The sequence below is a fragment of the Seriola dumerili genome, unplaced genomic scaffold (assembly GCF_002260705.1).
Source record: "Seriola dumerili isolate Sdu_G_001 unplaced genomic scaffold, Sdu_1.0 BDQW01000200.1, whole genome shotgun sequence".
Taxonomy (NCBI): domain Eukaryota; kingdom Metazoa; phylum Chordata; class Actinopteri; order Carangiformes; family Carangidae; genus Seriola; species Seriola dumerili.
Genome location: NW_019174455.1, coordinates 1,414,904 through 1,442,284, shown reverse-complemented (window position 1 = coordinate 1,442,284; position 27,381 = coordinate 1,414,904). Strand labels below are relative to the sequence as shown.

Below are 27,381 nucleotides of genomic sequence, written 5' to 3'. Positions count from 1 at the left end.
TCCATAGGAAAAACATTTTATTGAAAAACATTTTCAGTTTGTAACAGACTGGTGGAATGTGTGTCATTTATCCTCACTTTGAACTTGTTTGAAATTTTTAAAGTTAAAACCATTTTTCACAGCCTGGCCATCTCATACTGCAAGGAAGGGAAGAAGAGGGCTACAGCCACCCAGTAACCATGACGTAACTAAAGAAAACCAGGTGTAGACGAACAAACAATGCAAATATAATACTGTGTTACTTACAAACTGGACTGAAATTAAATCATAAACAGAACAAAGAAGAAAAAAAAGAAACTAATTCAATAAATATTTATGGTACACACTTATGGCACAAATATGCAGCAGTCGGTTTGGCAACTTTTCTCTCATTTTTTTTTTTTTAAACCAAATTACCATGGAAACAGTGCAAAAGGGGAGGGAGTGGGGAGGACATGGGCTTTCCATCGCGCGCTAGCTAAAATACATAGCAAAAAATTCAAATTTTATACAAAACATCTTACTTTAAGAGTTTATAAAAAAATGTTTTTATTGGGTTGTGGTCAATATGTACATCAGCTATTTACCAAAAAAGTAGTATGCTCTGTTTTACTGAAGTGTATTCTGTTTTTTCTGGACTTTTTTTCCCATTTACTTCCCTAAAAAGGTGAATAAGGCTATTGTAACAACCCAGGATCCATATACAATACAAACATTAATGTATTTACAGTTTCTTACCTACAGAAGTACGGTGCAAAATTACTGTGTCAAGTGACCAAGGGCTGACCATACGAGCAAGGCATTTACAGTAGCCTGAGGTGCTTCTCCTAGCCCGTGTGCTAAGACTCCCACAGCATTGCTATGACGTTTCATAACAGGTTGAACCAGTCCTGGTCACTGTTGGGAGAGCGTTAGTCGAGTGGCTGCTAAGAAAAGGACGTCAGATTCAAAGAAACTAATAAGATTGTCATTTTCTGCCGCAGACAGACAGCAACTAAACAGACATTTCTTTGTTGTATAAGTGTGTCTCTTTTCACCTTTTCTTAAATACCTGTTCAGGTGTGGTATACGTATATATGATTTGTAATGGTTTCATTTTTCACAGTTTACCTTTGTACTACGGCACATAGTTCAAAAAGAAAAGGTTCAAATAATACTACAAATAATGCAGGAAAGAAAAACTAACAGCAGGCTTGTGTGAAGTACTTTGCTAGTTTTGTGTCATTTGTTTGTTGTTACGTCTTTCAGTGGTTAAGAACACTTTCCATAGGTGTTTTTTTTCTCATAATTGATTAAAAAAATAAATAAGAATTGCATATTTGCAGATTTTGTAGCCTCTTGGAGGCACAAACCTCAGATCATACAAGGCTTGGCTTTTCGGTGAAATTTGATGTTCTTCATGAACACATGACGTTGATGATGGCCTGATAAATGCACGTGACCGGCCTCAGTCACAATCGTGATCCTAAGCCAAAGATATTAATGAATGTGAAATCACTGAAATATAGTCTTGCTCAACACACACGCGCGCGCACACACACACGCGTACACACACATGCACAGAGAATATGAAAGGTGTGTATGAGGAGAATTGGGGGCACTGGGTGTTCATGGGAAATATCCTTTGGGAGATGCTACACAGAGTGAGTGTGGGAGACACAGCTACTCTGCCCTTGTGTACACCAATGTGAGCTATTTTGGGTCAGATAACTCTACTCCCCTGGGGGGCCGGGGGGGGGCCCAGGTCGCCCTCCCTTGGTCCTCCTTCCCAGGACCGAGCCCTGTGTCTGTGGACGACAGCTCATGAAATATGGTATCAGTGGGTTGAGAGATATCAAATAATCATAAACCTAGATTGCATAATGTGCACTTATACCATAATATATTAACATTACTTCTTCTTCTTCCTCTCCATACCGCCTGACAACACCTGTGCTCTATGTGTCTATCATAAATAAATTCTGCTTTTTATTTTTTTATTTTTTTTATTTTTCATCTTTGCAATGTCCTTTTTTTTAAATGTACATCTATTTTGTAACAAAAAAAAGAAGTAAATCAAAACCTCACAATATGGAAATGCTAATGGAGACTGAGAAACAGTGAAAATGTAAGTAATGTCCCTGTGCTTTTTTTTTTTTTTTTTTAACGAGAATAGGAGAGCACCAGTCACACTGATTTTGGGCAACCTTAATCATCAATGGACTCCTACATTACAGTACCTGGAGCTGTTTCAGCCAGCTGCGCTAACCTCGACTAGACCTCGGGCCTCTTCTTCACCTGATGCAAAACAATGGCAGTAAGGCGAATTGGATTTTTTTATTGCCCCTAACACTTTCCTGTGTGAAAAGCTCAGGTTCCAGAGACATTGAGGTGAGCTCTTTGCTACTAAATCTGACAGGATACAGCTGCTCTCCCATCTCCAGCTATGACTGTGTCCCATATGGATCGCTGCGAGGAGTGGAGGTACCAAGAAGGGGTTAAAAGTGCTGCTCTATGTTTATGAAAGTCCTCCACTCTTCCCAGGAGCCACCTGGACAGACGGTTTTTGCGCCCTCTCAGGGGGGTAGGGTGCAAAATTACAAAAGTCTTCACTCCCTCTTTTCACGGTCTCGCCACTGTTGGGTAACTCGTGTTTGAACATCACACATGACATGTCACTAAAGGAAAAGAAAACCACGTATGAAAACCAGATATGACCAAAAACAAGATAAAAGGTAAATGTTGACAGTTAAAAAAAAAACTGTTTTTCTGTCTTTAAAACCTTCAAGTAACATCACAAGTTTTCAGCCGGGCGCAGACAGCGGTCGGCTGAAAACATCTGGGAATGAGGAGAAATGGTGCGATCCACACTTCAACCCAAAGCGTTCACATTGACCGGCGAGACAGTGTGTGTCTGCACGTGTGGGTGAATGTGTGTGCATGTGATGGTGAGCATGTGGGTGGCAGGGTGAATGGGTGATCTCAGAGAGTCAGTCAGGAGAGTCCCGGAGAGGACTGGTGTGAGAATCTCTCTCCTTCTTCCTCGTCCGGCGGGTAAATCCACAGAGTCTCTCTGGTTAGTGAGCATCAAGGGAGGGCAGCCATTTTGTGAGTTCATGGTTAGCCCATTTCCTCCTTTACCTCTCCTCCTCACTCATTTTTTGTCCCTTTCCCTCTCTTTTTCCAAGCAGTAGTCTCTCTTTAAGGTGAGGTCAAAAATTTCCTTTTCCTCCTTTCGCCCCAGGAAACCTTCACATCCATACGTCCGTTTGTCCTTCCCAAAGAAACAACACGCTGTGCATCTGTCAAACTTTCGGATTCAACAACACTCAGTTTTCCCCAAAAAACAGGCAGCGACACCGGGGAAAGAAGAGATTGTTCTCTCCACTTCCCAGAACTCCCAGAGAGCAGCAGCAGTGACAGCAGCAGGCTTCCCTCTGGCCCTGCACTCAACCCATCCGCGCCAACTGTGACCACATCAGACGGCAAGGTATCAAAGACAAGAATAGTGACAAAACAGCAGAGAAGAGGAGGAGGAGTTGACAGAGTGAGAGAGACAGAGAGAGAGAAAGAGAGTGTTTGTTTGCGGGCGTGCCGGCGGTGCCAGAACCAGAAACCTGCTCTGCCCGGGGACTGTTCCAGTTTGTCTCCCGCCTCCCCCTCAGACTTTGTAATAGATGTTGGCCGGGCTCTGAGGCGGCATCTCCTGAACTATGTAGACCGGGTGGCCGTAATCGCCGCTGACCTTCTCGTAGTGCGGGCAGAAGACGCTGTCAGCAGTCCTGAGCGGGATGATGATGTCGCTGGGCTCCGAGCCGTTATTGTTCCCGCCGCCTCCGCTCCGCTTGGGCGTGGCCAGGGTGCTTAGAGACAGCGTGGCGGCGTGCTGCGGCGAGTGCTTGCGGTGCCGCCGTCGGTACTTGAGCAGCAGCAGGACCAGCATGATGATGATGATGATGAAAATGACACTGCCTGAGGCGATGCCGACGAAGATGGCCACGTCAGAGCCGATGATGCTGGAGGACTTTCCACCGTTGTTGTTGTCGTTGCTTTCTCTCGGTGCTACATCTGAAAGACAGAGGGAAGAAGGAGTGAGTGAAATGATGAAACAGCAGGTTTATTCTATTTTTTTCTATTCTATCTGTGGTCTGACTGAAAGCAGATGTTTACAGCTGTGACGAACACATTCGAAGGCGAGGTGAGGAGCAAGCCAATCCCCTTCTGACTATGGAGAGTTGTTGGGGGTTAAAAGAGAGAAAAAATTTTTTATATTCTTCATCATCTTTTCGTCATGTCACAGTGAAGGTGTGGAGAACAGGCCGGCTTCACACTGAGTGAAGCCGGCCTGTTCTCGGCCTATAGCAGCCTTTTGTATGAAGTACCATTATTCAAATTCAGCTGGTTGAGACTGCAACCTTGAAACTAGGGCGAGCGCAGCCTGATAGGACAGAGAGCAGCTTGGGAGATTCAGGCAAATGGCACTTTGATAAAATGCATTTTGAAAGACAAAGAAAAAGTTTATTTTCTAAATAACGTCCCCATATGGAGGAAACTAAGAGAGAAATATTTGATGTTATCATGAGACATCAATTATGAAAGCCAAGCTGTGGGGGCGGTTGTTTTTCTGTTCTCCCCAGGATGGGAGCATGTTCCCTGTGTCTCTGTGTCCCTGTCTGCTGCTCAGCCCAAAAGCAAGGACCCTTCCATTGTTTAACAAGGGGATTATGCTGCCTCAGACACTCTGGCCGTAGCACCTATATGCTCCTGCTCGCGGCCCAGATGGATGACACATAAAAAAGAACAGGAAAACAAAGAAAACAAAATGCTGATGTCTGCAAAAAAAACCTGTGCCAGCATGATTTAAAGAGCAGCGTGCTCCTCGTCAGATTTGGGAGTGAAAGCACAAAGTGTCAGGCGAGGCCACACCCACAGTGAAGCAGGACACAGGGGGAAGGAGCAGAGGACTGTTTATATAGGTCAGTTTGTTTTTGTTCTCAGGCCCTTCCTGTTTCTTTTTTCTGCACACAGCTCATTGCGGAAATTGCCTGATTCAGATTTTCTTCTTGGGAGATTTTTAACTGCAGTGTAATGGCAGAGATAAGGGCGGCGTGCACGTAGTTGCGTGTCTGTCTGTGTTGTGATTTGGCACAGGAACAAGTGTGTGTCATTAAAAAGATGGCAGACTGAGATCAGATCATTTTCCTGAAAATGTCACTTAAGAGGTGGGTTCAGTCTGGAATGGGGCCAGTGTGGAGATACCTTATAGTAAGTCCTTGAGAGGCCAGAGATGCTTATCAGTTTTATGGGCAACATTCAATTACTGGCTGATGAATCTCTGACCTTTCTTTCCTTCGCTTTCACACACACACACACACACACACACCTCAGTGTCTCTTGCAGCCACACACACCCTCACTCCACGCAATCTGCTCTTGGCCGGCTGAATGGTCGTGCGCCCAAATGCCAAATTATTTCGATAAATCCTCCACTCAATTACCACCATCCCCGGATTTCAGCTCAGAGTCTGTGATCTCACCTGGCTTCTCCAGCACGTCATTTTGGTTGTAGTTTTCCTTGCCGTCTGAGTGCTTGGGAGAGTAGGGCACTCTGGTGGGGTTGTCTTTGGGTGAAATAGGGTCAGAGGGATCTGGAAGAACGCAGGTAAGACACAGGAATTAATGGGCAATTCTTTTTCACAGCAGTGTGTGTGTGTGTGTGTGTGTGTGTGTGTGTGTGTGTGTGTGTGTGTGTGTGTGTGTGTGTGTGTGTGTGTGTGTGTTGTTTCATGTTAAGCAATAGCTTCAAATTTTTTCAGGTCAACCAGGTAGGCCTGTTCATCCTGGTTTTCGTGTTGTTTTGTCAGACAGAAGGAATTTTATATGAAAAACAAACTAAAACTTGTCCAACAATTGTCATTTTGGAAGATATTCAACAGGTCTAACTCATAATTCATCTCACTTTTTGAGCCTCATGTTGACTTCAGCTGAACCTTTCATGCATTCTTGCATCAAACTAGGATTTTGTCCTTCAGCCTGGCTTTTAATTAAATATGTTTTTTAGTAATTAGTCACTCTATTTTGTTCAGTTACTTTAATGTAATTATGTTCTAAATTGTATTTAATTCTATTTTATCTGTTCGTTTGTTTTTGTTTGCTAATGTTATCATAGCTTTTTGAATCTATTTTATTGCATCTCACTGTCAGCTTTCTTACTTGATTGTCCTTTTTGATTGATTGAAGTTTGAACAGCACAAGTGACTCTTGACTTCACAGCTAGTATGGACAGGAGGAACAATAAGAGCATGTGTACGGGCATGTGAGTATTGTACTAAGACAGGCTTGGCAGAATTCTTTGAGCTATCATTGATCAATTCATACACTCTTCAATTTTAAATCTGTCCTCTGATCACCGAAAATGTGTCTCAGAAGACAATTTGGAAAATCTCTTGAACCTCTAAATGCTTCAGCCGTGCACCAAGCAACTCATCACGCAGCCAAACCTTCTTTGACTTGTTCAACTGGATCCATGTAAAACAAACTGGCTCTTCATGACTCAGATATTATTGTAATCAACCATAAAGAGTGGCTAATGATTGGTGTTGGTTCTGCAGTGGCTCCATATGGTTGTAAAAGCTGCTGAGATGTATGTCAGTGCAGAACAAAACAATCACTGAGCATCTGCTCTTCTTATCACTAGTGCTCTCAGGCTGTGCACTGTGAAGCTCAACCGTACTAGAACCACACTTGATTGTGCACTTCATATAATAAATCCACTGGTTTATAAGCAACTCATACCAATACTGGGACTGATAGTCAGTGCCATTAATCAGCAGAACCAATTTCCAGCCTGTTCAGCACCTGTTCTTTTACAGCAGCTTCCATTCAGTCCCATTCTCAGTAGCACTGATGCTGGTGTTGACAAGAGGGCCGAGCCCAGGACATTACCAATCTGAGTGGCAACTGATTTATAATTATGGGTATAATTGTGACTGTGTGATCGAGTCTACAGTGTCACACATGCAGGATCATGGATCCTGAGCTTTATGTGTTTCTGTTCATCTGAATTGGACTTGCATGTGTGAAAAGTCTTCTAGCTGAAAGAGCATATATCAGCAGATATTTCCTGTGTGTGTGTGTGTGTGCGTGCAAGCAGATACAGCTGTGTTTGAGGGAAGTGTGTGTGTGTGTGTGTGTGTGTGTGTGTGTGTGTGTGTGTGTGTGTGTGTGTGTGTGTGTGTGTGTGTGTGTGTGTGTGTGTGTGTGTGTGTGTGTGTGTGTGCGCATGTTTCAGTGCATTAGGCTTCCGCTAGATTAAATCTGCTGCCCCCTCACAGCCCCAGGTGTCATGGAGACGATGGAGCTGTATTGTGCAAAGTCTCCTATGACCTTATTAAGGTATTTTCAGAGTCTCACACAATTTTGCACAAAGTATAAGCTGCATTGTGGCCGTCTGCTCACATTAAAACAATACTCACTTTGTCCCACTTTCATGATGATTTTCATGGACTTGGTTTTGCACACTCCCCCCTCCTGGTTGTCGATGCCCTCCATGGTGCCGTTCGAAGTAGCTACAGCAGAAAAGAGAGAGAGGGACGAGGTTAGAATAACTGTCACCAGCCCCTTATATACCTCGCCATTCTGTATAAAGGGAATGGGGGGGGGGGGGCATTGTTGTTCCGCTTTTGCCAGCAGCAGAGGTAGTCATGGCGGGACAGACGCCAACACTGTTGTGTTTCACGTCACACCTCTGATTCCATCGTCTAAAAACACACGGGGGTGGAGATCCGCTGGCTTTGTTTGGTTCAGTGTAAACAAGCAAAGGCACAATGATGAGGGGTCTGCTTAACAGCAATGTAGCGGGATCGCTGTTTGAAAGCGACTGCTGTGGTACAAAAAAGATGTGATGGAGAAATTGTGCTGCCATACATCCCTGAAGCCTATCTCAGAAAAACAGGCAGTTCCCAAAGACAACAGAGGCAGTGAAAGCCCTCCACTGAGGAAGGAAATGACTCATACGCTTTAATAAATTCACAATTCACCCGTTCATCCCGTCAGTCGTTCCACTCCAGCAGAATATTTCACATCCCCAAAGTCAATTAGCTTGAGTAATTGTGACTGTAATATCTCTAACTGTGCTGATGGGCCTCATGAAGGAGGCAGTTAAGGGGAGTGAGGAGAGGGGAGAGACTGAGCGGAGGAGACGACGATGGCTACGATGACAGTGGCCATCTTGGTAAACTGCTAACGACGCTACAGAGAGTGGTAGCCAGTTATGAAAGATTTTAAAAGCCCTGAAATACTCAGATCTAAAAGCCAAATCAGCATCACCATGAGAACATTCAGGGATGTAAACAGGAGAAATGGTTTCAAAAGAAATGGGCACCTTTCCAGGAGACGCAGAGGAATTATGGGAACAGAGGGAGGTGATAAATTCCTCGATAGTCCTGAGATGAAAAGAGCTTAAAGGATCTAAAAAATGTTCAAACAGGAGAAAACAGGCATGCACCACTCAACACTGTGTGTGAGGGACAGCAGCAGATCTGGTGGTGGTGGTGAGGGGGGGTTGGGGGGGGGGCGTCCCACATGAGGAAGGAGGAAATAAATAGGCTCTACGAGCAGATTTTAAAAATGGAAACTGGCCTTTTGATAAAATAAATGTCTGTTTGTGTCACACTCATACAGATGTGGCCCACACACACAGAGCAGGCCGCCCTGCCAGCGCTCCATCAGCTGGATGTTTTCAAGCCCATTAGCTGCTCCTCCGCCTCTGTGCCTGTCTGCTTTTATCTGTGCTGCCCCTGGAGGCTGCGGGGCAGAACTGCAGCGAGCTCAGATCATGAGTGGGACAGGGAACAGGCGAGGAGGGAGGGAGGGAGGGAGATGGGAGGAGGGGGTAGTAGGGCTTGTGGTCTATCAGGTCGGTAACACAGAGGCTAACGAGCTGCCAGGGCTTAGCGGCTTGGCTTCCCGCCAGTGCACAGTGGCCCACATTCACTATGACTGCTCCCACCACACCGACTCCCCTCCCCTTCGCTTCCCCTTCAGCCTCCTCTTCCCCCTCTCTGAACAACACCCCATCATCCCCAGTTTCCTCCTCTCTAGGATGGCCACCTCGTGGCCACCACCTTCTTCCCTAAAATCCTTTGCCCCTGAACAAACTTACACCCCTCCCACACTCGTCCTGCACCTGAAGCTTTTCCATCACCTCCAGATCCCGATTCGAACAGCTTTGAAAAATGAAGCTCTGTATGGTTTGCCACTTTCTCTTTCTCCTCCTTTTTTTTTCTTCCTTTTCCTCCCTCTAAGCCACCAATCATTTTGATACGAACCCCCCCCCAGCTTCAATAAGACGGTGATGGGAGTGGACACAAAGAGCATGTTAACAAGGACTTCCTGCTACCCTCCCTCCTTCTCACCCTCCATCTCGCCTCCTCTCCCCCTGTCTCTTTCTCTCGCTGACCTATGGCAGTGGGGACTGAAAAGCACATTATAGACAAAGCTCCTTAAAGGCTTGTGCTCCTGTGCGTGTGTGTGTACGCAGATGTGCGTGCATGTGTTCATTTCATAAACCTGTTAGCGAATCACACGTGAATTTTACAATCCTGTGGGACATTATTAACCATCTTAACATGTTTACTTTGCTGAGTGATCGGCATGGTGACGGTGTGTTTGAATGTTGAGGTGCATGCACGCTCAAATGCTCTTGTGCTTGAGAGGTCTCGTGAACTCTGACCTCCACAGAAGGTGTATTTGGGTGTCATATGGTGCACGCATCACCACTTGTGTCGCCTCCTCTTCTTCCCCTCTTTCCCTTTGCCCTATTAAACCATTTAACACATCCACACCGATCCAGACTGAAGATTAAAAAAAGAATCATTCTTCTTGTCACGCCTCAAAAAACAGATCTGCTTCAAACTCGCCTGTAATATTTCCCTGACATTTAAAATACATCAGGAAAAATACTTCAATCTGGACTCAGTTTAAATGTTTAAATTCTCTTCCACTTTAAATGCAGAGCAAAACACACACTCTCTATGCCAAGGCTGCAGTCCAGGCAAGCCTGACTTGGATTTAAACAGAATTTGATTGTCAAATCTGCTAAGGCTGGCTGAATGACTTGGCCCTCCTTGGCCCAGCCAGACAAGGCCAGGCTGGACTGGCTGACAGACTAGCTGGCTAGAGTTAACCAGCTAATCCATAATGCTGGGGGAACACAGTCGAAGGAGGGGGTGGGGGGGTGGGTCTCAGGCGGGGGGTCGCGGGCCGGACGGCCACGCGTGGAGGGGCGGGGAGCCTGCCGGGCCGGGCAGCGGCCCACCAGTCCTACTGACCCAGAGCTAGCGACCGCCCTGCCCGCCCTCGGTTGGGATAGGCCTGCTTCATACAGGACCCTCACAAACGGACTGCCGCTGGCTTTACAGCACCAAGATAAGACTCATAGACAGGGGGGTGGGGGGTGGGGGTGGGTAGGAGAGGAAGGAATAAAATGGAAGATTAAGCCACTACTTCGTCTTGTGTGTGACCTTCTGCAAACACACAGAGAAACAACAGGAAGAAAAGCTAAATATGATTTTCACCATTCAGTCCATCTTCACTATGAAATACAGTCTGTTTTCTTACTACTTTCAAACACACACACACACACACACACACACACACACACACACACCTCCAACCTCATACATGTGACACACTGTCTCAAACAAATGGATGAAATGTGTCAGAGACGTGTCGTCACTTTGTGTGTGTTTGTGTTAGAGCCTCCTCTTAAAATTAGCAGTCATACACCGAGCATGCAGCACTGCAACCGCAATCCCACCCCCGTGCTGTAAACACACCACACAAACACCCACCCCCCACCCTCCTTAACTCAATTTACCCTCCTTAACTTAATTTTCCCCTGTTTATCAAATCAAGAGGCTGGAAAATCAGCCAGTGTTTAACGAGACAGTCAATTGTGAGCTGTAATCCAGATAAAGACTGAGCAGTTAACTCTGCTTCTTCCTCTCTCCTAATGTAACCAGCAGACAGCCAGAAAAACCTGCAGCGCTGCAGAGAGCTCTGCTCGCATTCACAGCTGGTTGGAAAGTAGCAACGGCTAGGTCAGCTAACGTAGCGTTCAAAGAGTGACGCTCATGGTTCATAGCAACAGTTTAGCTGGGAGCTAAAGTTGTAGTTTCATTTAACATGAAGTAGGGCAGTGTCTCTGAACTATCTGTAGCCCTGTGTGAAAGCTGCTTCGCTGACATTGCCAAATTCTGTGGGTATAATTAATACACAATGCACTGCTGAAAGATAATGCTGGGTGGTTCATAAATACTGGAACAGAGCAACACAGACAGACAGACAGACAAACAGGAGGGGAGAGAATGATCAGATGGAGAGAATGAGGATGTGTCCCAGAAAAGACAGAGAGACAGGAAGAGGAGAGACAAAGGCAGCTATCATCTAAACTCTGAGCATGATTGCCGTAGATGACCATTACCACAGTGCCAGTGTTATGGACCGGTTAATGCCTGTAACAGGGGCCTTCGCATATAGGGACCCAGCCAGTGACCCTCACACACAGGCCGGGCCAAGCTGAGTCAGCCAAATACCAGCTACCAGTCAGCACTGCACTCAAAAGCACACACACATTTGAAATCCATCATTTCCATCTAGAAAAGTGTAGGTGACATGTTTAACCCTCAGTTGTGAAAAGTGAAAATCACAATTTTAGGTTTAAAAACGGAAGTTGAGCTACTTTTAGCTTTTATCCCCCTCACACATCTCCCATACTCACATGCTGCTGATGAATGAGTTTTCATTCCATAATAATAATGCTGTCACTGATTGAACTGAATTGTTACTATGAACCTGGAGTAAATAAAGAGCAGATCATCTCAATCAGGCAGAAACCTGAAAACACATTTTAAATTCATGTCGACGTTAATGCGAGGGATCCCTCCTCGGAGCTCACACTACACTCACAGAACAGTGAGAGCGGCAGGGAGGAGACGGGACTATCTTCTGTTGTGACTGAAGGAAAAGGTGATTAAAGTCTTGATGAAATTCTGCTGTGCATGTCTGCTCTGACTGTGAATTCAGCCTTGTCCTTCTCTTGCCCTCTTCAGCTCATCTCTCTCTCGTTGCTATGCCTCCGCTTCCCTCTGCTTACTGTTCCCTCTCTCTTTAGCTCTCTTTCCCTCTCCCTCTCTTTCTCCCTCCCTCCCTCATTAGCTGTCTTTCGTTTTTTTGTCACTCTCGCTGCCCCTTTTCCCTCCTCATTCAGCTCTCTCTCCTCACTCCCTCTCCCTCTTTCTGCTTTTCCCAATCTCCCTCGACCTCTCTCTCTCTCCCTCTTTAGCTCATGTAATCATCTAGCTCACTAGGTTCTCGACTGCAGGCCATGCTGCCACAAACAATCACATCAAACTCATCTGCTCTCAACTGGAGCAGCATTGTGCATGGCCACTATAAAAAGGACACACACACACACACACACACATACACACACATGTGCCTGCACAAATAAAAAATTGTGCACACGTAAGCATGGTGACAGAAATCTGCACGATACAGCTGCCCCTTCTATGCATGCAAGCAAACAAGAATAACATGGGAAGCTGCCCACACACACACACATATACATACATATATATATATATATATATATATATATATATACAATGTATATACAAGCAGGCCATATGATGCACACTAGCATGGAATTAACTATTTGAGCTGCACAGGAAACAGATCTACCACCTGTCAGACTTTGCTAGTCAAATGCTGAGGCCTTTGTCACAGTTGTTTGACTGAAACAGGGTGTTGTTGAGTTGTGGGGGTTAGCATCTAATCTAGGTCTAGCGTTGGCACAATACTCAACACAAGGCAGCGCTAATCCAATTGGTTGAGACTCAGATCCGTAGCGCTGATGTGGGGGCCTTGGCAATTGTGAGAAGAAATGGAGGATTAAACGCCGGTTAATTAATTACATATCGAGTGCTCGCTCCAAAAGGCTAATAAAATCCTCGCTGTGAACTTTCTGAGGCAGCGTCACACTCTGATGGATCTTGGACAACAGCACTGGAGGGGAGGCGTGGGGTCAGACACACAGATTACGATATGGAGATGCTTTCATGTGGAGGTACACAGACCAAGTGTATGTGTATCTATTCATGCCCATAAGTGCACCCACAAGTAAAGATTCACGGTGGCTCCCTCCAACACTACAAGGTAACAGCAAGCATGAATGTGAGTGGGCCCACGCACACCTCTGTGCCTTTCCCTCCTTCTGTCTTTCTTTTCTCGGATGTTTATTTGTGCTTTACTCCTGGTGTTTACTCATGCAACGCTGGAGCTTCTCCAAGCAGCCAATTAAAAAAAAAAAGAAAAAAAAAAGCAGCAGCACTAAGCACACATCATAGAAGTGGGCTGTTAGAGCTGCAGAACTGGGGCCAGAGCTAGCCAAGAAGAGGCAATTAACAGCAGAACATGACACACTCCAATGGAGAACACACTAGCATTTTGGGTAGGTGCAGAGGGAGGCGGTGTGACGGCAGCAGGAGGGTGGGGGTCGGAGGCTCGGGGATGTTGGTGGAGGGGAATTTGCAAAAACTGCAAAATTGGATTTTCCAAACCCTCTTTCTAAAGTTCCAAATTGAACTTTCCCATCGCTCCAACTGCTCCAACTGCTCCAACTGCTCCAACTTGTTGACTCAGCAGGTTCATGCAGAGGAGGGGTTCTGGCATGAGGTAGTGTGAAATTGAATATTTTGAATATTCCCGCCTGTACAGGCTGTGGTAGAGAGACACGGATAGAAATACATGGGTAGATGAAGTGAAGAGGACTGCTGCTGCTCTGATACAGCTGTGCGTGCACAGAGAAGCTGCTCCAAGCTGCAGCTGCAGCCTCCTCAGGGATAACGTGCGTACATGTGTATGTTTGCACTCACACACATGTATCTACCGTTCCGTCCGCACCATATTTTCACCTATATGTACCTGCGATCGTCTACGCTGCAGTTTCTCACCCATGTTCTTCATTAACCTGAACTTAACCCCATCTTCCAGATTCTGTTCCCCCACACTGTCATCACATTCAGCTGCAGGAGCGCAGGCACATCACTGGGAGAACCGGGGGAAGTAAACACCAGCATCAGCTCATCAATAATTAACCACTGCGTTTGGGTGGAGGGAGGCGAGGAGGAGGAGGAGGAGGTGAGGGGCGGCTGATCGTGTCTATGTCTCTTCAGTCAAAATCCTTTGTAGTTCCTGAGCACACACACACACAAACCACATCTAATGGTCTGATTTTCTTCTGTGGGTGTGGATGCTCATGCACATGTAGGCATCCACCCCAATCAGGTATTCTCACAGATCTTATCTGCCACCAAACATAATATATAAAGCTAAACGTGCAGTGCAGTGTTGCCTGTGAGACACTGTCAAGCATTTAACCTGCTTTATTTGCTACAGTTTATTTCCCAGAATAAATGTCTGACCTGTAAAACCACAAAATTATCTGTTAGACTCTAACACAGCAAGACATGCCCCACCATGCAAATACCCTGCAGCCATGACACATTAGTGACAGAGCAGCCACATTTGCCTGTTCGGTGAAATGAACTTCTGCAGAAGTGAAGACGCACATTGTGTCGGTGGAAGTGTTTTGTTTAACAGATCTTTCTGTGGGACCTCTGGGTGCTGTGAAGCTCTGGAGAAAATTTTAATTCGTAGGACTCGGCTACTGCTGGCCGTTTAAAGAGGGATTTACAGTGCAGACAGTGCAGTATAATTAGCTGTTACCCTCCACATGTGATTTGCAAAATTTAACTTCCTCTACCACAATGTACGGTTTGGAAAGGATGCAGCATTTCTACTCCTCTCTTCTCTCTCCTTTCTTCCCCTTCCTTCTACTCACTCAGAAATATGGCCTTCCCCTACTGTGACAGCTCACAGATGGCTGTGGCAGAGCCTCACAGATGGTCCTATCTGCGGCACAACCCCCATCAGCGCCACACAGATGGTTCAGTCCACCTCCAATGTTTCTAACCAGGGGGCCGTCGCTAAACCCCATCACAACTTCCTCCCAGGATGGCATTAGTACATCACAGGTAATCGGCAAAGAGGAGCGGCCACACCTGCACCATGGGACTGAACGGTGAAGGTGAATCACCTCTAAGACAAAAGGACGGAGGCTGAGGACGAGCTGTACAGGGTCTGAACGCTGAGGAGACTTAAGGAAAATGTCAGAAAGGTGCGGAGAGAGGGGGTTTCATGATCTGACGAAGATCTCTTTTAGATTATCTGTCTGTGATGATTGCAGAGTCATCTTTCACCTCAACCTCAGCTTCATTCATATCCTACATTTCCCAGTTTCCCTCAACACTTAGCAAGGGGCATGAAACTGCATTCAACAGTTACATACACATGAACATGAAGAGAGCAACGGTGTCAAACTACCAAACTAATGTTGAGTTTAAACTCCACTGTAGCTGTGTGGGAGCATGTCAGTGTAACACTGCACCAGCTGTGTCTGGCCAGTTATTGACTAAAATAAGACGAACACACAACCACACAAGTGACTCTGAAACTCGCGGTATGTCAGAAACAGCTGGTTTTTCAACCTTGCTGAACTGTTCAAGGCTGTTTTACCCCTTAAATTATGCAAGTCCTAATTTATTATCCCTTCAGGGACGGAGTGAACAAGTACTCACAGATGATGTAGTAGTCCTTCCCCCTGAAGAACTCCAGACCCCACAAGTTGGGGCTGAACTCCTGAAACTTGAGGGTGAACTTGACGTCCTGGTCAGGCTTCACACAGTTGAGGAGCGGCGTGTCGGCCTTGGTGATGGTGCAGCTCTCCAGCTGCTCCCTGGGGACCATGTACACCTTGTAATACTCCACACTGTCACCCGCCCCGCCATCCACGCGCGGGCATACAATGTCCAATTTATCCCCGATCTGGGGGTACAGCACCACGCCTTGGCCTAGCACGAATCTGAAAGGAGAGGCAGGAACAACAGGAGAGAGGGAGGAGTGTTAGTCAGCTGCAGAGAAAGGGATGAAGACTCATTCACTGTGCACTGTAAGTTGGAGTGTTTGCTGTTGAGCCTCTCTATATCTCACAAAGAGAAAAAGAGAGTCAGCTCAATTATTGCTGTGATAATTACTGATTGTGTCCATTAATTTTAGATGAAGGATAATGTGTGTATATATGTGTGTGTGACTGTGTGTGAAGAAAAACAACTCCCATTATCTGAAGATGAAATCACAGAGCTTTCTTCATTGTTGTGGCAGCGATGGAATGAGGGAAAATTTAACTGGATAAATGAACAGAGGTGACGCGGCGGATGCGAGGGAAATGGCAGAACAGTTTTAGAATACAAAATTAACAGAAAATTAACAATAAATAAAAGCCAAGATTCGTTAATTTTACAACAACAGGAACAGCAGCAGAGACACACACACACACACACACACACTCACACACACACACACACACACACACACAGCCAGAGAGCCTGGAGGGGTTTGTCTGGGAGAGTAGTTGAATTTCCCTAAATTCTTCCCAAAAGTAAAATAATGTTGCCATTTAGTCTCCGAGTGCTGAGAGCCCCTGCAGCATTCCTGTGATTGCACACGCTCTCTCACACACACTCACAGCTGGAGCTGGAGTTAGAGGTGAAACCTCGTAGCTGCTAAATGAATTTGCCCCACGCTCGAATGCAATTTGAAATGTTAACCATGGACACCCAGGAGGCTTTTTATGGCACATTGTGAAAACTGACATGAGCACAGAGACAGGGATGAACTGTAAATATTGACTAATGAAAATAATGCAAACATCTGGTCAGTATTTATGTTTAACATGTGGATCATATGCACCTGTGGTATTGTGTGGCTCTGGTGTGTGCGGATGGACCGGGTGGGGGGGGAGGCAAAAAACTGGGTTTGACCCATGTGAACTGGAGCTGAACAATAAAATGATTAGTCAATTATTCGATTGACAGAAAATGAATCTGCATCATTTTGCGGAACATTACCAAGCTGATCATTTGCTGTTTTTCTCATGTGACAGTGAAGTGAATATCTTTGAGCTTTGGACTGTTGATCAGATAAAATAAAGTATTTTACAATGTCACCTCAGACTAATGGGAATTCTAATGGCCATTTTTTCTCCACTGTGAAATTTCACAAACTAAACTGATTAAATGAAAAAAGATTAATCAACAGAAAAAGTAATCAGCAGTTGCAACCCTAGTGTGAGCTGCAGTGAATGTATTTTAGGAATTCATTGGTTCTAGTGCTGCAGTCATGACGAATGATGAATGATGAATGATGAATCTGTCAGGTTGTTTTTCAGGTTAACAGCTAATTGATATGAAATGTCACAAACTATTAAAAAATGTCTGTCACAGTTTTACTGAGTGAAAAGTTCACATAGATATTATCTATATATAGATAAAGATGTGTGATTTACAATGACATACAGGCTCAACATGTTGCTTGATTAATGACTGACATGATTAATAAATGATCAAATGAGCTATTAATGAACTTGCATAGTTTTTTCAGTTATTGTTTCAGAGTATTTCTGGCTCACCCTCCAGAAGCAAAAACTGTAAATACAAATGTCTTAAAGTGCGGGCGGGCTCTGGATCCAAGGTGAACTCTGACCCCTTTTCCTGGAAGAACGCTCAGGAGAGGAGACGTGGATTTGAAAAGCAATGAGACAGAAAACAGCACAGTCTCCTGCTCTCTCGGCGAGGACTGAACCCCAGCATCAGGCTTTTGTTTTTGTCGTTTTCTTTAAACTACAAAGACAGCCACTGCAGGGTGGCAGGGGAGCCTCCTCACAGGAGACCGGTGACAAGGCAAAGCCGATTCATAATTAACAGAGAGCAGAAAACAAAAATATAGTATTATTTTTATTGTGTGCTAAAACAAAATAAAAATATATTTATATTTTGTGCTCTCACTTCTGTTCCTCTACACGTCTGTCACATTCCCTCTTTGTCTTTCAAACGTACAGATACAGACACATATGTTATTTCTAGCGCGCATCATCGTCTTTGCTATAGGCATGAGCACATGCACACACGTACACACAGACAGACACAAACACATGCACATACAAAGCGACTAACTAGGCCGAGCAAATATTTTTTCTGCCCCCTGGGGACACACTCAGCGGTGGTACAGTGTGTCCAGTGACGGACAGACGGAGAGAGAGAGAGGGAGAGAGAGGATAGGTATGTATGCCTATGCATTGTAGCGCCATCTGGCATCATCTTATCATATGTGTGTGTGTGTGTGTGTGTGTGTGTGTGTGCGCGTGTCTGGAGGAGGAAGGGATAAGGGGGAAAAGTGGAGCACAGAGAGGAAAGGTCCTCAAGGGCTTCACTTCTATACAAAATACTGAGGAGCTGGATGTATGCATTAACCTTGTGTGTGTGTGTGTGTGTGTGTGTGTGTGTGTGTGTGTGTGTGTGTGTGTGTGTGTGTGTGTGTGTGTGGCTGGAAGCACTTGTTCATGTGTATATACAGGGGTGAAAGCATGCATTTATTCATGTGCTTATTTTAAATGACTGTGTACATGTGTGTGCCGTATCTCGTGGTGGCCATTACTGATTTAAAGAGGTTGATCTGGATGTGCTTCATTACTCTGCTTCCACAGCGACAACACAAAGATCCCTGTCCTACAGCTCTGCGTCCTTATCGTCTTGTCCCATCATGCTCTGCTCGTCAGGATCCATGTGTTGATGGCTGTATGATGCTACTGTCCTCTTAAAACAGGGGCTCACTTTACAGATTTATAAGGTATGAAAAAACAGTCAGCCTGGCTCTGTCCATGTTCAAACATATGTAATTAACATGTTTTATCTCATTTGTTTTTTACCCTAAAACCAACATTTACATTTCTATTCATGTCCAGGTACATTAGATACAGCGTGTAAATAAAACTGCTTTAGAGCCAAGCTAGCTGTCGCCCCTGCTGCCTGTCTTTATGCTATTGTGGGCTAAACATGTCCTGAATCCAGATGCAGATTTAACATACAGATTTGAGATTAATATCAGTCAATCTCACCCTCAGACAAGAAGCGTATACACCACATTCACACAGCTACAATTAGCTTTAGGATGTCAGGCCCCCGACACAATAACACATACAGACACAGGCCCACACCTACTGTACATACACATACATGCTGTACAACAGATGAATCATTTCTGATGACAGATTTTACCTCCCTGATAATACTATCAACCAGGACATCAGAACTGCTCTCATAGCATGAATGTTATCTCTGCAGGAAGTTGGCTGCTAGCAAGAGATCAAACGTGATTAAACCAACACAATGTTAATGCCACACGCACACACACCCGCACACACACACACACACACACACACAAGTGTTTTGTGTGTTTTTTAAGGTTCAGTAACATATTGATGAGATCTGCTTTAACCAGGGCCACAAAATCAGCACTAACACACAGCACTCTCTTGTATTTTATCAGCTGATTTACAGCAAAGTGCTGTATAATGAAAGCATTCAATAAAAATTAGGATGAAATTGTTTGAATGTGGGTTTAAAGATAAGCTGCCAAGAGGCTGATTAAGGTAAAATATGAACTGTTCTGGAGGAAAACACTGAAGGAATGACAGAAGTGATGAATACAGAGACTTTGTTGAGTCGGACACTCATTAATTAGTTCTGCACCTCCCTCCTGTGCTCTGTCTCCTCCCCTGCCTGTGTTTTGCAATGGGTAAATGTGTGTGTCAGATACCAGACACCTGGCTCGATGGCAGCCATTAGAACAAAACACCAAGTGCACAAGGTTACACAGAGGCTGAGACAGAGAGGAGGAGTGAAAGGAGGGAGAGAGGATGGAGGGGGCAGGAAACAAATAAAAGCTTGCCCCGGCAACTCATGATTGTAAATGCATCTGACTCCCCCCCCCCATCTCACAGACCCCCACCTTGGTTCAAGGCCCTTCACCCCACCTGTTTTCCAAAAAGTCATTAAGTGAATTTAGGGACGTGGATGTTAGATATATCTGAAAGTGAAACATTTGGGTGAAATACATGACTAGATAACAAAAGTAAGTGAAGCTGTGTTTAGTGACATGTATGTGTGTGTGTGTTGTAATCATAAACTATAGAGACCATCCTGAGATGGGATCAGCCGTGACACCTGTCAACACACCTGCCTCAAAGTCCTCAAAACCACCTACAGTAGCACGCACACACACACACACACACACACACACACACACACACACACACACACACACACGCCTCGTTGTTGCGGCTGCTAACAATGTTAAAACTATTTGGGTGTGTAGATGTGAAAATTCCTGCTGATTTCAAAGGTAATAAAAACAATCATGTGACCGTTTGACTCCACAAATGTCAGTGAGTTGACAAAGACATTATTTTGAAGCAAGAATGCTGTAAAACTTCACGTTAGTTACACTAAAAAACAGAGGTGAAGATTCATCGATCAGCTGAATAAAAATCCAGTAATCGTAAATCGTAAATCGTCAAGTCATTTATCAAACAAAAATAAATCAAATAATAAAAATATATCAGGATTGGCTGCTGTTCTCTGTTTCAGACCAGTGTAAACTAAATATCTGTGGAGTTTGATTTAATCATTAGATAAAACAAGACACGGGATGGGCATTGTTTAATTTTATAGACAATACTATTGAAGAAGACTTGAAAAAATAGATTTAAAAAAAAGAAAATGAAAAGAAAATCACAGTGAGTGGCGGGCCTGCTGTAGCACTTCTTTTCGGTCGTGTCATGCACCATTTGTTCTTCCCCATGAGGGCAACACTTGTGGAAAAGTGTAACCCTGCAGAATGTATAATCACAGGAGGTGGCAGGAGCACCAGGGAGGGCGAGGGACAGCAGGAGACAGAGACACATACATTAGCACTGCTCTTCTTCCTTTTTCTGATCACTGTTTGTCCCTCTGTCTGCCCTCCTCCTCCTCCTCCTCTTCCTCTACAAACACACACCAACTGCTCTGACCACGCTGTGTCAGCTCCATCAGCCTGCCTCATCTCTCTCATCTCTAACCACACCATCAGGCCATTTGGTGGGAAGGTGAGAACAGTCACAGCTGCCTAAACTCTCTCCTCATAATCTCCACGTCTCTGTCAGAGCTACAAAAAAAAGCTTTTACCGTTTTTCATAACAACACGGCAAAATCCGACAGCAACACAAAGCGCTCAGCTTTTCTTAGAAAGGAACGACTTTTGTCTGCAGTTGCTCTTTAGTGGATGTTTAATTGTGTTGCATTGAAGTGGATGATACAATCCAGAGGGAGCTGAAAGTCTAACTTACAACACAGCAACACGCAGCTATGAAATGATCTTTTTGTGAAATACAGAGGTGTGTGTTTCAGGTTGAGGGCACCTTTAAAACCAAGTGGAAGTGAAATGAATGACAGTCACTGCTGATGCAGACACACAGGTGACACTCACAGGGAGTCGAGTCAGTCTGTCACATGGCATCTGGTTTCTCGCTTGTCTTCTAACCCCCTTTCTTCGCCTTTAGGTCTTGTGTCTTTTTTTAGTTTAGGTGTGTGTGTGTGTGTGTGGGTGTGGGTGTGTGTGTGTGTGTGTGTGTGGAGGGGTTTGGGGAGGAGAAAGGAAATGTTTGGGGCAAACAGAGCAAAGTAAAAAAAAAAAGGAGAAGGAAGGGGAAAAGGAGGAGGAGGACTGTGGACCTACTTCCTGGAGTTATAATGACTGCATCTGTCACCAGTAAAAAAAGAAAGTTAGATACCCTGTCCTTCACTGCCTTTTCTCTCTCTCTCTCTCTCTCTCTCTCTCTCTCTCTCTCTCTCTCTCTCTGTGTTTCTCCTCCTGTCACTGCATATCTCTATATGACCCTTCATTCCTCTCCCTCTTCTCTCTCTCAGACTTTGTGTTTAAACCTCTGGATTGTTGGATTTGTGTGTGTGGGGGACAAAACAGAGCCACAGTGGCCGCCCCGGTGTAATCCTCCTGTCCGAACCCCCCCCCTCCATTCTCTCCCTGTGGCCCTGAAGTTATGAGAAAACAGAGTGAAGTGAGGGGAGGGTGAATATTTACTGCAGATCAAGAGCAACTGTTTGACTCTGAATCCCAGCTGCAATGCAAGGATTCATTATGGTGGCAGACAAAAAGGCCAAGCTGGGGCATAGTAAGGGTTAATCCACCCACAATTCTTGGCAGCGCCCCGGCTTTCGCCCTCTGTCGGCTGAGGGGACGGAGGTCTTTACGCTGACTGTCACCCTATCCCCTCTTTGTCCTCTCTCTGGTTCTGCCTGTGCTCCGTGCCTTCGGCCCTACCTTTCATCCTGTAATCCAGGCCTATGGGATCTGAGCAGGCCTAGACATAATTATCCTCCTCACCCTAAGGGGCCCCGATGCTTTCTTCTCTCCCTCTCTGTTTCATTTCTCTCGCTTTTTTCCTATTCTTTCATTCCCTGTTCTTTTATTACACTATTTTAATCATAAACTTTTCTCTTGGCAGTAATCAGGAAGGAGCCACATCAACCTCTCTAACCCCAGCAGTGTGAACTCTCTGTCGAACATGGCAGGATATTTCACTTTCCCTCCTTCCATTTCTCCCTCAGCCTTGTCGCCGGTCGATGTAGCTAAATTAAAACAACTGATCTTTCTCTCTCTCGGCTCCAGAAAGAACTGAAGAAAAGAAAACGACAAAATTAGAAGCACTGCGGGGACTTTGGAGGGAGGGATGGTCGGAGGAAGAGGGAGGGCATCGTTACAAAATTCAGCACAAGGCCTCATCAGTCATTCATGATGGACCTGCATCTCTATGCCCACCCCCTCTCTCCCACTTCCTCCCTCTCTCTCTAACCCCCCCCCTACATTCACAAAAGTACCCACAGAGGTGCCCCCGTCAATGCCCGGTCACAAAGGGCCTTTGGGCTTCTATGTAATCTCTTAATGAACTGCAGTGGAGGAGCGGGAGCGCTCCTTTTACATAAACCATGTAAAGCAGGCCTCTCTTTTGTTTCTCCCTCCCAACTACAAAATGGATTACCAGGAGAAGGAGGTGTGTGTGTGGTGTGATCTGACTTGTCCATGTGTGTGTGTTGGGGAGATTGGGGTAAGTGGGGGGTGGAAGGGTCATTCTCTTTTTTTTTTTCCTCTGGAGTTTCATGCATAAGGGCCGTAAACTAGTAAAGCGCAAACAATAATGACATTTAATTGACATGGCCACAGGCTCCGTGGAGGGGCTGCTTTTTTTTTTTTTTTTTTAACAGATGCACACACACTTCATGAACACACACTCACACAGAGTGAGACACAGAGAGAGAGCGAGAGAGAGAGAGAGAGAGAGAGAGTGCCTAGCTATTTCTTTATCCTCTCCCCCAGCCCGCACACACAAAGGCATTAGACTGGCCCCGAGCCTTCACATTTCCAACATTCATCCTTCCTTGAATACTCAAAGAGGAGGACTAACACAAACTAAAGGAGCGGCGCAGAGGCAGCAGCGTCTTGGGTCTGTTGAGCATATTGCTGACCTGCTGAATAAATATTCCCACTTTGAGGTTCTCTGTGAGCGAGGAGGAATAAGTGATACACAGGCCTGAGGAGGGTAGAAGTGTGTGTGTCACTGATTCAGCTGATGCTCACAGGAAACTTATTGATTAGACAAACCCCGAGTGTGAAACATGAGAGGTCTCAAAGTTTTTAAATTCTACTAATTTGTCTGCTCTTCATCATCATCATTATCATCATCATCATCATCATCATCATCATCTCCTTGGTGAGTAATGAGTAATGAGGGAAATCGAAATATGTTCAGAGGATTAGATGAAGTTATTGTTCTCATTCAGCAGCTAAAACAAACTTAGCTCACAAAGGCGGAGGTGTCTGAGCACACAATGATATCACTCCGTGGCCTTTTCTCTCTGAACTCCTCACCCAGACAGAACGTAAAGAATGCGCACATGCACAGCTAATTCTGCGGAATGCCCGACGCATTTGTGGCAGCCTGAAGCTTAGACTCTGAGGGTGGATGTGTTTTTTTTTGTTGTTGTTGTTTTTTTTCCCCTCTTTCCAAAATCAGAAGTGAGTCGCCAAATGAAATGACAGACTAATTTTGCAGAGACTGCAGATGCAAAATGGAGAAGGGATTCTGCTCCGGGTCTATGAGAAAGGTGGAGCACAAAATGACTTGTTGGTCCCTATATAGAAAAAGACTGAGTATCCTGCTGTGTGCGGACATTCTTCAAACATATATGATCTCTGCGGGGTTTATTTCTGATGTGATCTGCTACTGTGAAGTCTCTCTGCACATCAGACTCAAGCAAATGTCTCCTGCTAAAACCATTTGAGTGTTTGTGTGTCACAGTCTCTCCACTGAGGTCAAACGGTCATCAAATGGCGCTACAGGCTACAGACGGGGGTCTACACTATATTATATAGTGCACAGATATTAACCTGTAAAAATGCGTTTTCTCCTCTATCTCTAAATGAGCTAAAGCGGGCTGTAATCTGGTGCGTCATTAGGCGCACAGCCTGGATGTAAAGGCGACGCACAGAAGGCCGTGGCGGTGGAGGGGCTGAAGGCCGAAGGTGCAGCATGAGGAAAACTGGAGCTGAGTCCGACAGACGACGCAGCAAATATACAGGGACACTCACAACACAAAGCCCATGATTCTGCGCGCCACAGGTTACTGCTCATTTTCAGCAGTTAGAAGCAGGAGACGCCTGTGAGACCATCATAACGTCTCTATTGTACGTCCTCCACTGAGGACAAACAGCAGACAGAGAAGGAGAGGGGCTTTCTGGCTGTACCGGAGCCAAAAGCTGAATTATTGAGTGACTTGGAGTTTGGCCGTGACGAAACGGCCACAAAGAGCGGCGCCCCCCGCCGGGCTGCGACCAGGGGTGTAGAGGAGGAGAAAGACACCTTTTTTTTTTTTTTTGAAGAAAAGAGTTTAACCGCCTTTTCTGGGCCTGCAGGGACATGAAGCCAACGGATGGTCTGCATTAGCCTATCTCAGATCAGTGGATGTGATAGAAGAACAAGGCAGGAAAGGAGAATTAAGGTACAAGGCCTGTGTTTGTTCCTTTCACCCTGATGATCACCCGCAGAAGGTCACAGCTAATGTAGCCTGTTCATGAAAAAACACACACACACCGTGTCCGGGACATCCTGAAACCCCCACATCCAAACGCACCCAGCTCCACTGTTGTGACGCTTTATATTCGGGCGTCTGACAGCAGCACGACGTGGTTGGAAACGGTTTGGAGAGCAGCGGGTCGGAGGCGCGCACGGCGGTCTATTAAAAGTTTTCATCCCTCTAACCATTTCCCAGTATAATTTGCTTTTTAAAAAAATCCAGATTTACTTAGTGAATTATGTTATTGTCTCCCCCACAGAATGTGGACACGGCAGAGGCCCGGTGGAGCGTCCCGCCAGCTCCATGAAGCCTCCGCCTCGTCATGTTGAAGCACAACTAGGATTCATTTCTCCTCTGTTTCTCTCTTTAATATTATCTTCATCAGTGAGGATAAAAACATCCTAAATTTGAGCCTGTGCAAACAGAGCAGCGGGGGAACAGAGGGGCCTGCTAATGAGCTCGACCCAGCCTCAAATGTCTGCTCCGTAAAACGTACTCAGACCTGTTACAAATATGAATAGTAATACGCCGAGCCGAAGTTATTATTGACCGAGGAAGCGAAGCGTAAAATTACCTTCAAAATTTAATTTTACCCCCCCTGCGCACAACCAAAGCCTGACACATATTTCACCAACTCCGCAGAAATATGCCAATAACAACAAATAATAGATGAATCCCACATAACCGCCGAGCCGCCTGCTCTGAGGCGGGTTTGTGTGCTGCTGAGTGCCATCATAACGCACGGCCGAGCGGCCCATCGCCGTCCACTGCGCGTAAATATTCCCCCACGGCGACAGGACACAAACAGTCAATTTACCAGTTAAACAGTAAACTAATGACGCAAGAGCCGACTAGTTTCTCTTTATCTTGACAGGTGTTTTTGGGTGAGTGCGATGGCTTGAACGGTTTGTGTGTATTCTCCCGTGCGGTCAAAGCCCGATACTTCTCAGAAATAAAAACCTGAACTCAGTTGAAAACGTGTGGTGTTCAGCTCCGGAGCGGGTGGTTGATTGATTTTAGATTTTTACGACTCATTAAGGTTCGCAGGGAAAGTCGGGAAACAGATGAGCAACCGATCTGTGTTTCTTTAGACAAAATCTGACTTTCCAGACGCGAGTCCAACAGATCGCCACTGTGCATGGTGGAAAAAGACTGAGAGCGTAACAGAGGAAAATAAATTCAAATTTGAAACCACGCTTCTCTGAGAGCTCTTTGTTGTGCTCACTGTGTGCTCAGCTACCTTGTGTTAACTCCTGATATTTTACGCACGCAAACCATCGGCGGCGAAGAAGAAACATTAAATTGCCTGATTTTTCAACGGAGTCTGGTGTGAAACAGTCTCCACACGCGGAGGGCGTACGGCACTACGGGAGCCAGTACTAATCAGCGCGACTTGTGTTCCACTTACTTGGTATTTGTTGTGTTCCAGTAGATGGACTCCAGGATGAGCGCCCGGCACAAGTCCACTTTGAAGGCAATAAACAAAACTCCAAAATAATATCTCCACATCGAATCCCCCATGGTGAACCCTGCGCGCCTCCGAGCGGGTGCACAATCCGTCTCAAAAGAACCAAATCTGTGCGTCAAAAAAATTAGACGACAAGCTCTCCACAAAGGGCTGATTTCTTCACTTTATATCCCGAGCCAGTGGGATGCGCACGGACCACAAACCCCGGTCAGAGCATCTCCAGATGAGAGACCTGCTACAAAAACCAAAGGCGCACGGCAGTAGTTCATTCAGCAGACAGTGCGTTAATATTCTCCCCTGCTCAGAGCGCAGACTTCACCCCGCTGTGATACATCCCTCAGTGAGAAAAAGTGGCGGTGTCCGCTGTGGACCGGGCGGCAGATGGAAATCAATACAAATATAAATCCCCCTGCGTTAAAGTCCGACAGTACCAACGCCAAAATCCAGAGCAGCGGCGGCAGCAGCAGCAGAGAAAAGGACAGTGATGGCTGGTGGTGGAATGGTGAGATATTCCCCTTTCAGCTGGTGCTGGTGGTGGTGAGCAACAAACTGTGGATGACAGCAGCCGAAAAATGAGAGAGGCTAAACAATGAGGTCGGATGGTCAAAATTAAGAAAATGATCAAATATGAGAATGAAAGAAATCAAAGGAGCTGGAATGAAAATTCTCATACTATAGGCCCCAAAACAAGTGCTGCGGCTGAATCCTGCAGATCCGTCCCAGACGCCCGCAGACAGGCAGAGAGATGAAGCCTCAGCGATGCTCCGAAACCTGGATGGAAAGTAACTGCAAGGGACCGCGACTGTGAATA

The 27,381-nt window shown here is 45.6% G+C and overlaps 1 protein-coding gene across 1 annotated transcript; it reads right to left on the bottom strand.

Moving 5' to 3' along the window:
• Positions 1 to 27,332, bottom strand: efnb2 (ephrin B2). The gene is made up of 6 exons (XM_022753936.1): positions 27,244 to 27,332; positions 26,511 to 27,119; positions 15,659 to 15,942; positions 7,433 to 7,525; positions 5,495 to 5,605; positions 1 to 4,026 (listed from the first exon to the last, which is right to left on the bottom strand). Exons 2-6 carry the CDS (start codon positions 26,621 to 26,623, stop codon positions 3,620 to 3,622), a joined length of 1,008 nt encoding a protein of 335 aa, XP_022609657.1. The 5' UTR covers positions 26,624 to 27,119; positions 27,244 to 27,332; the 3' UTR covers positions 1 to 3,619.
• Positions 27,333 to 27,381: the final 49 nt, after the last annotated feature.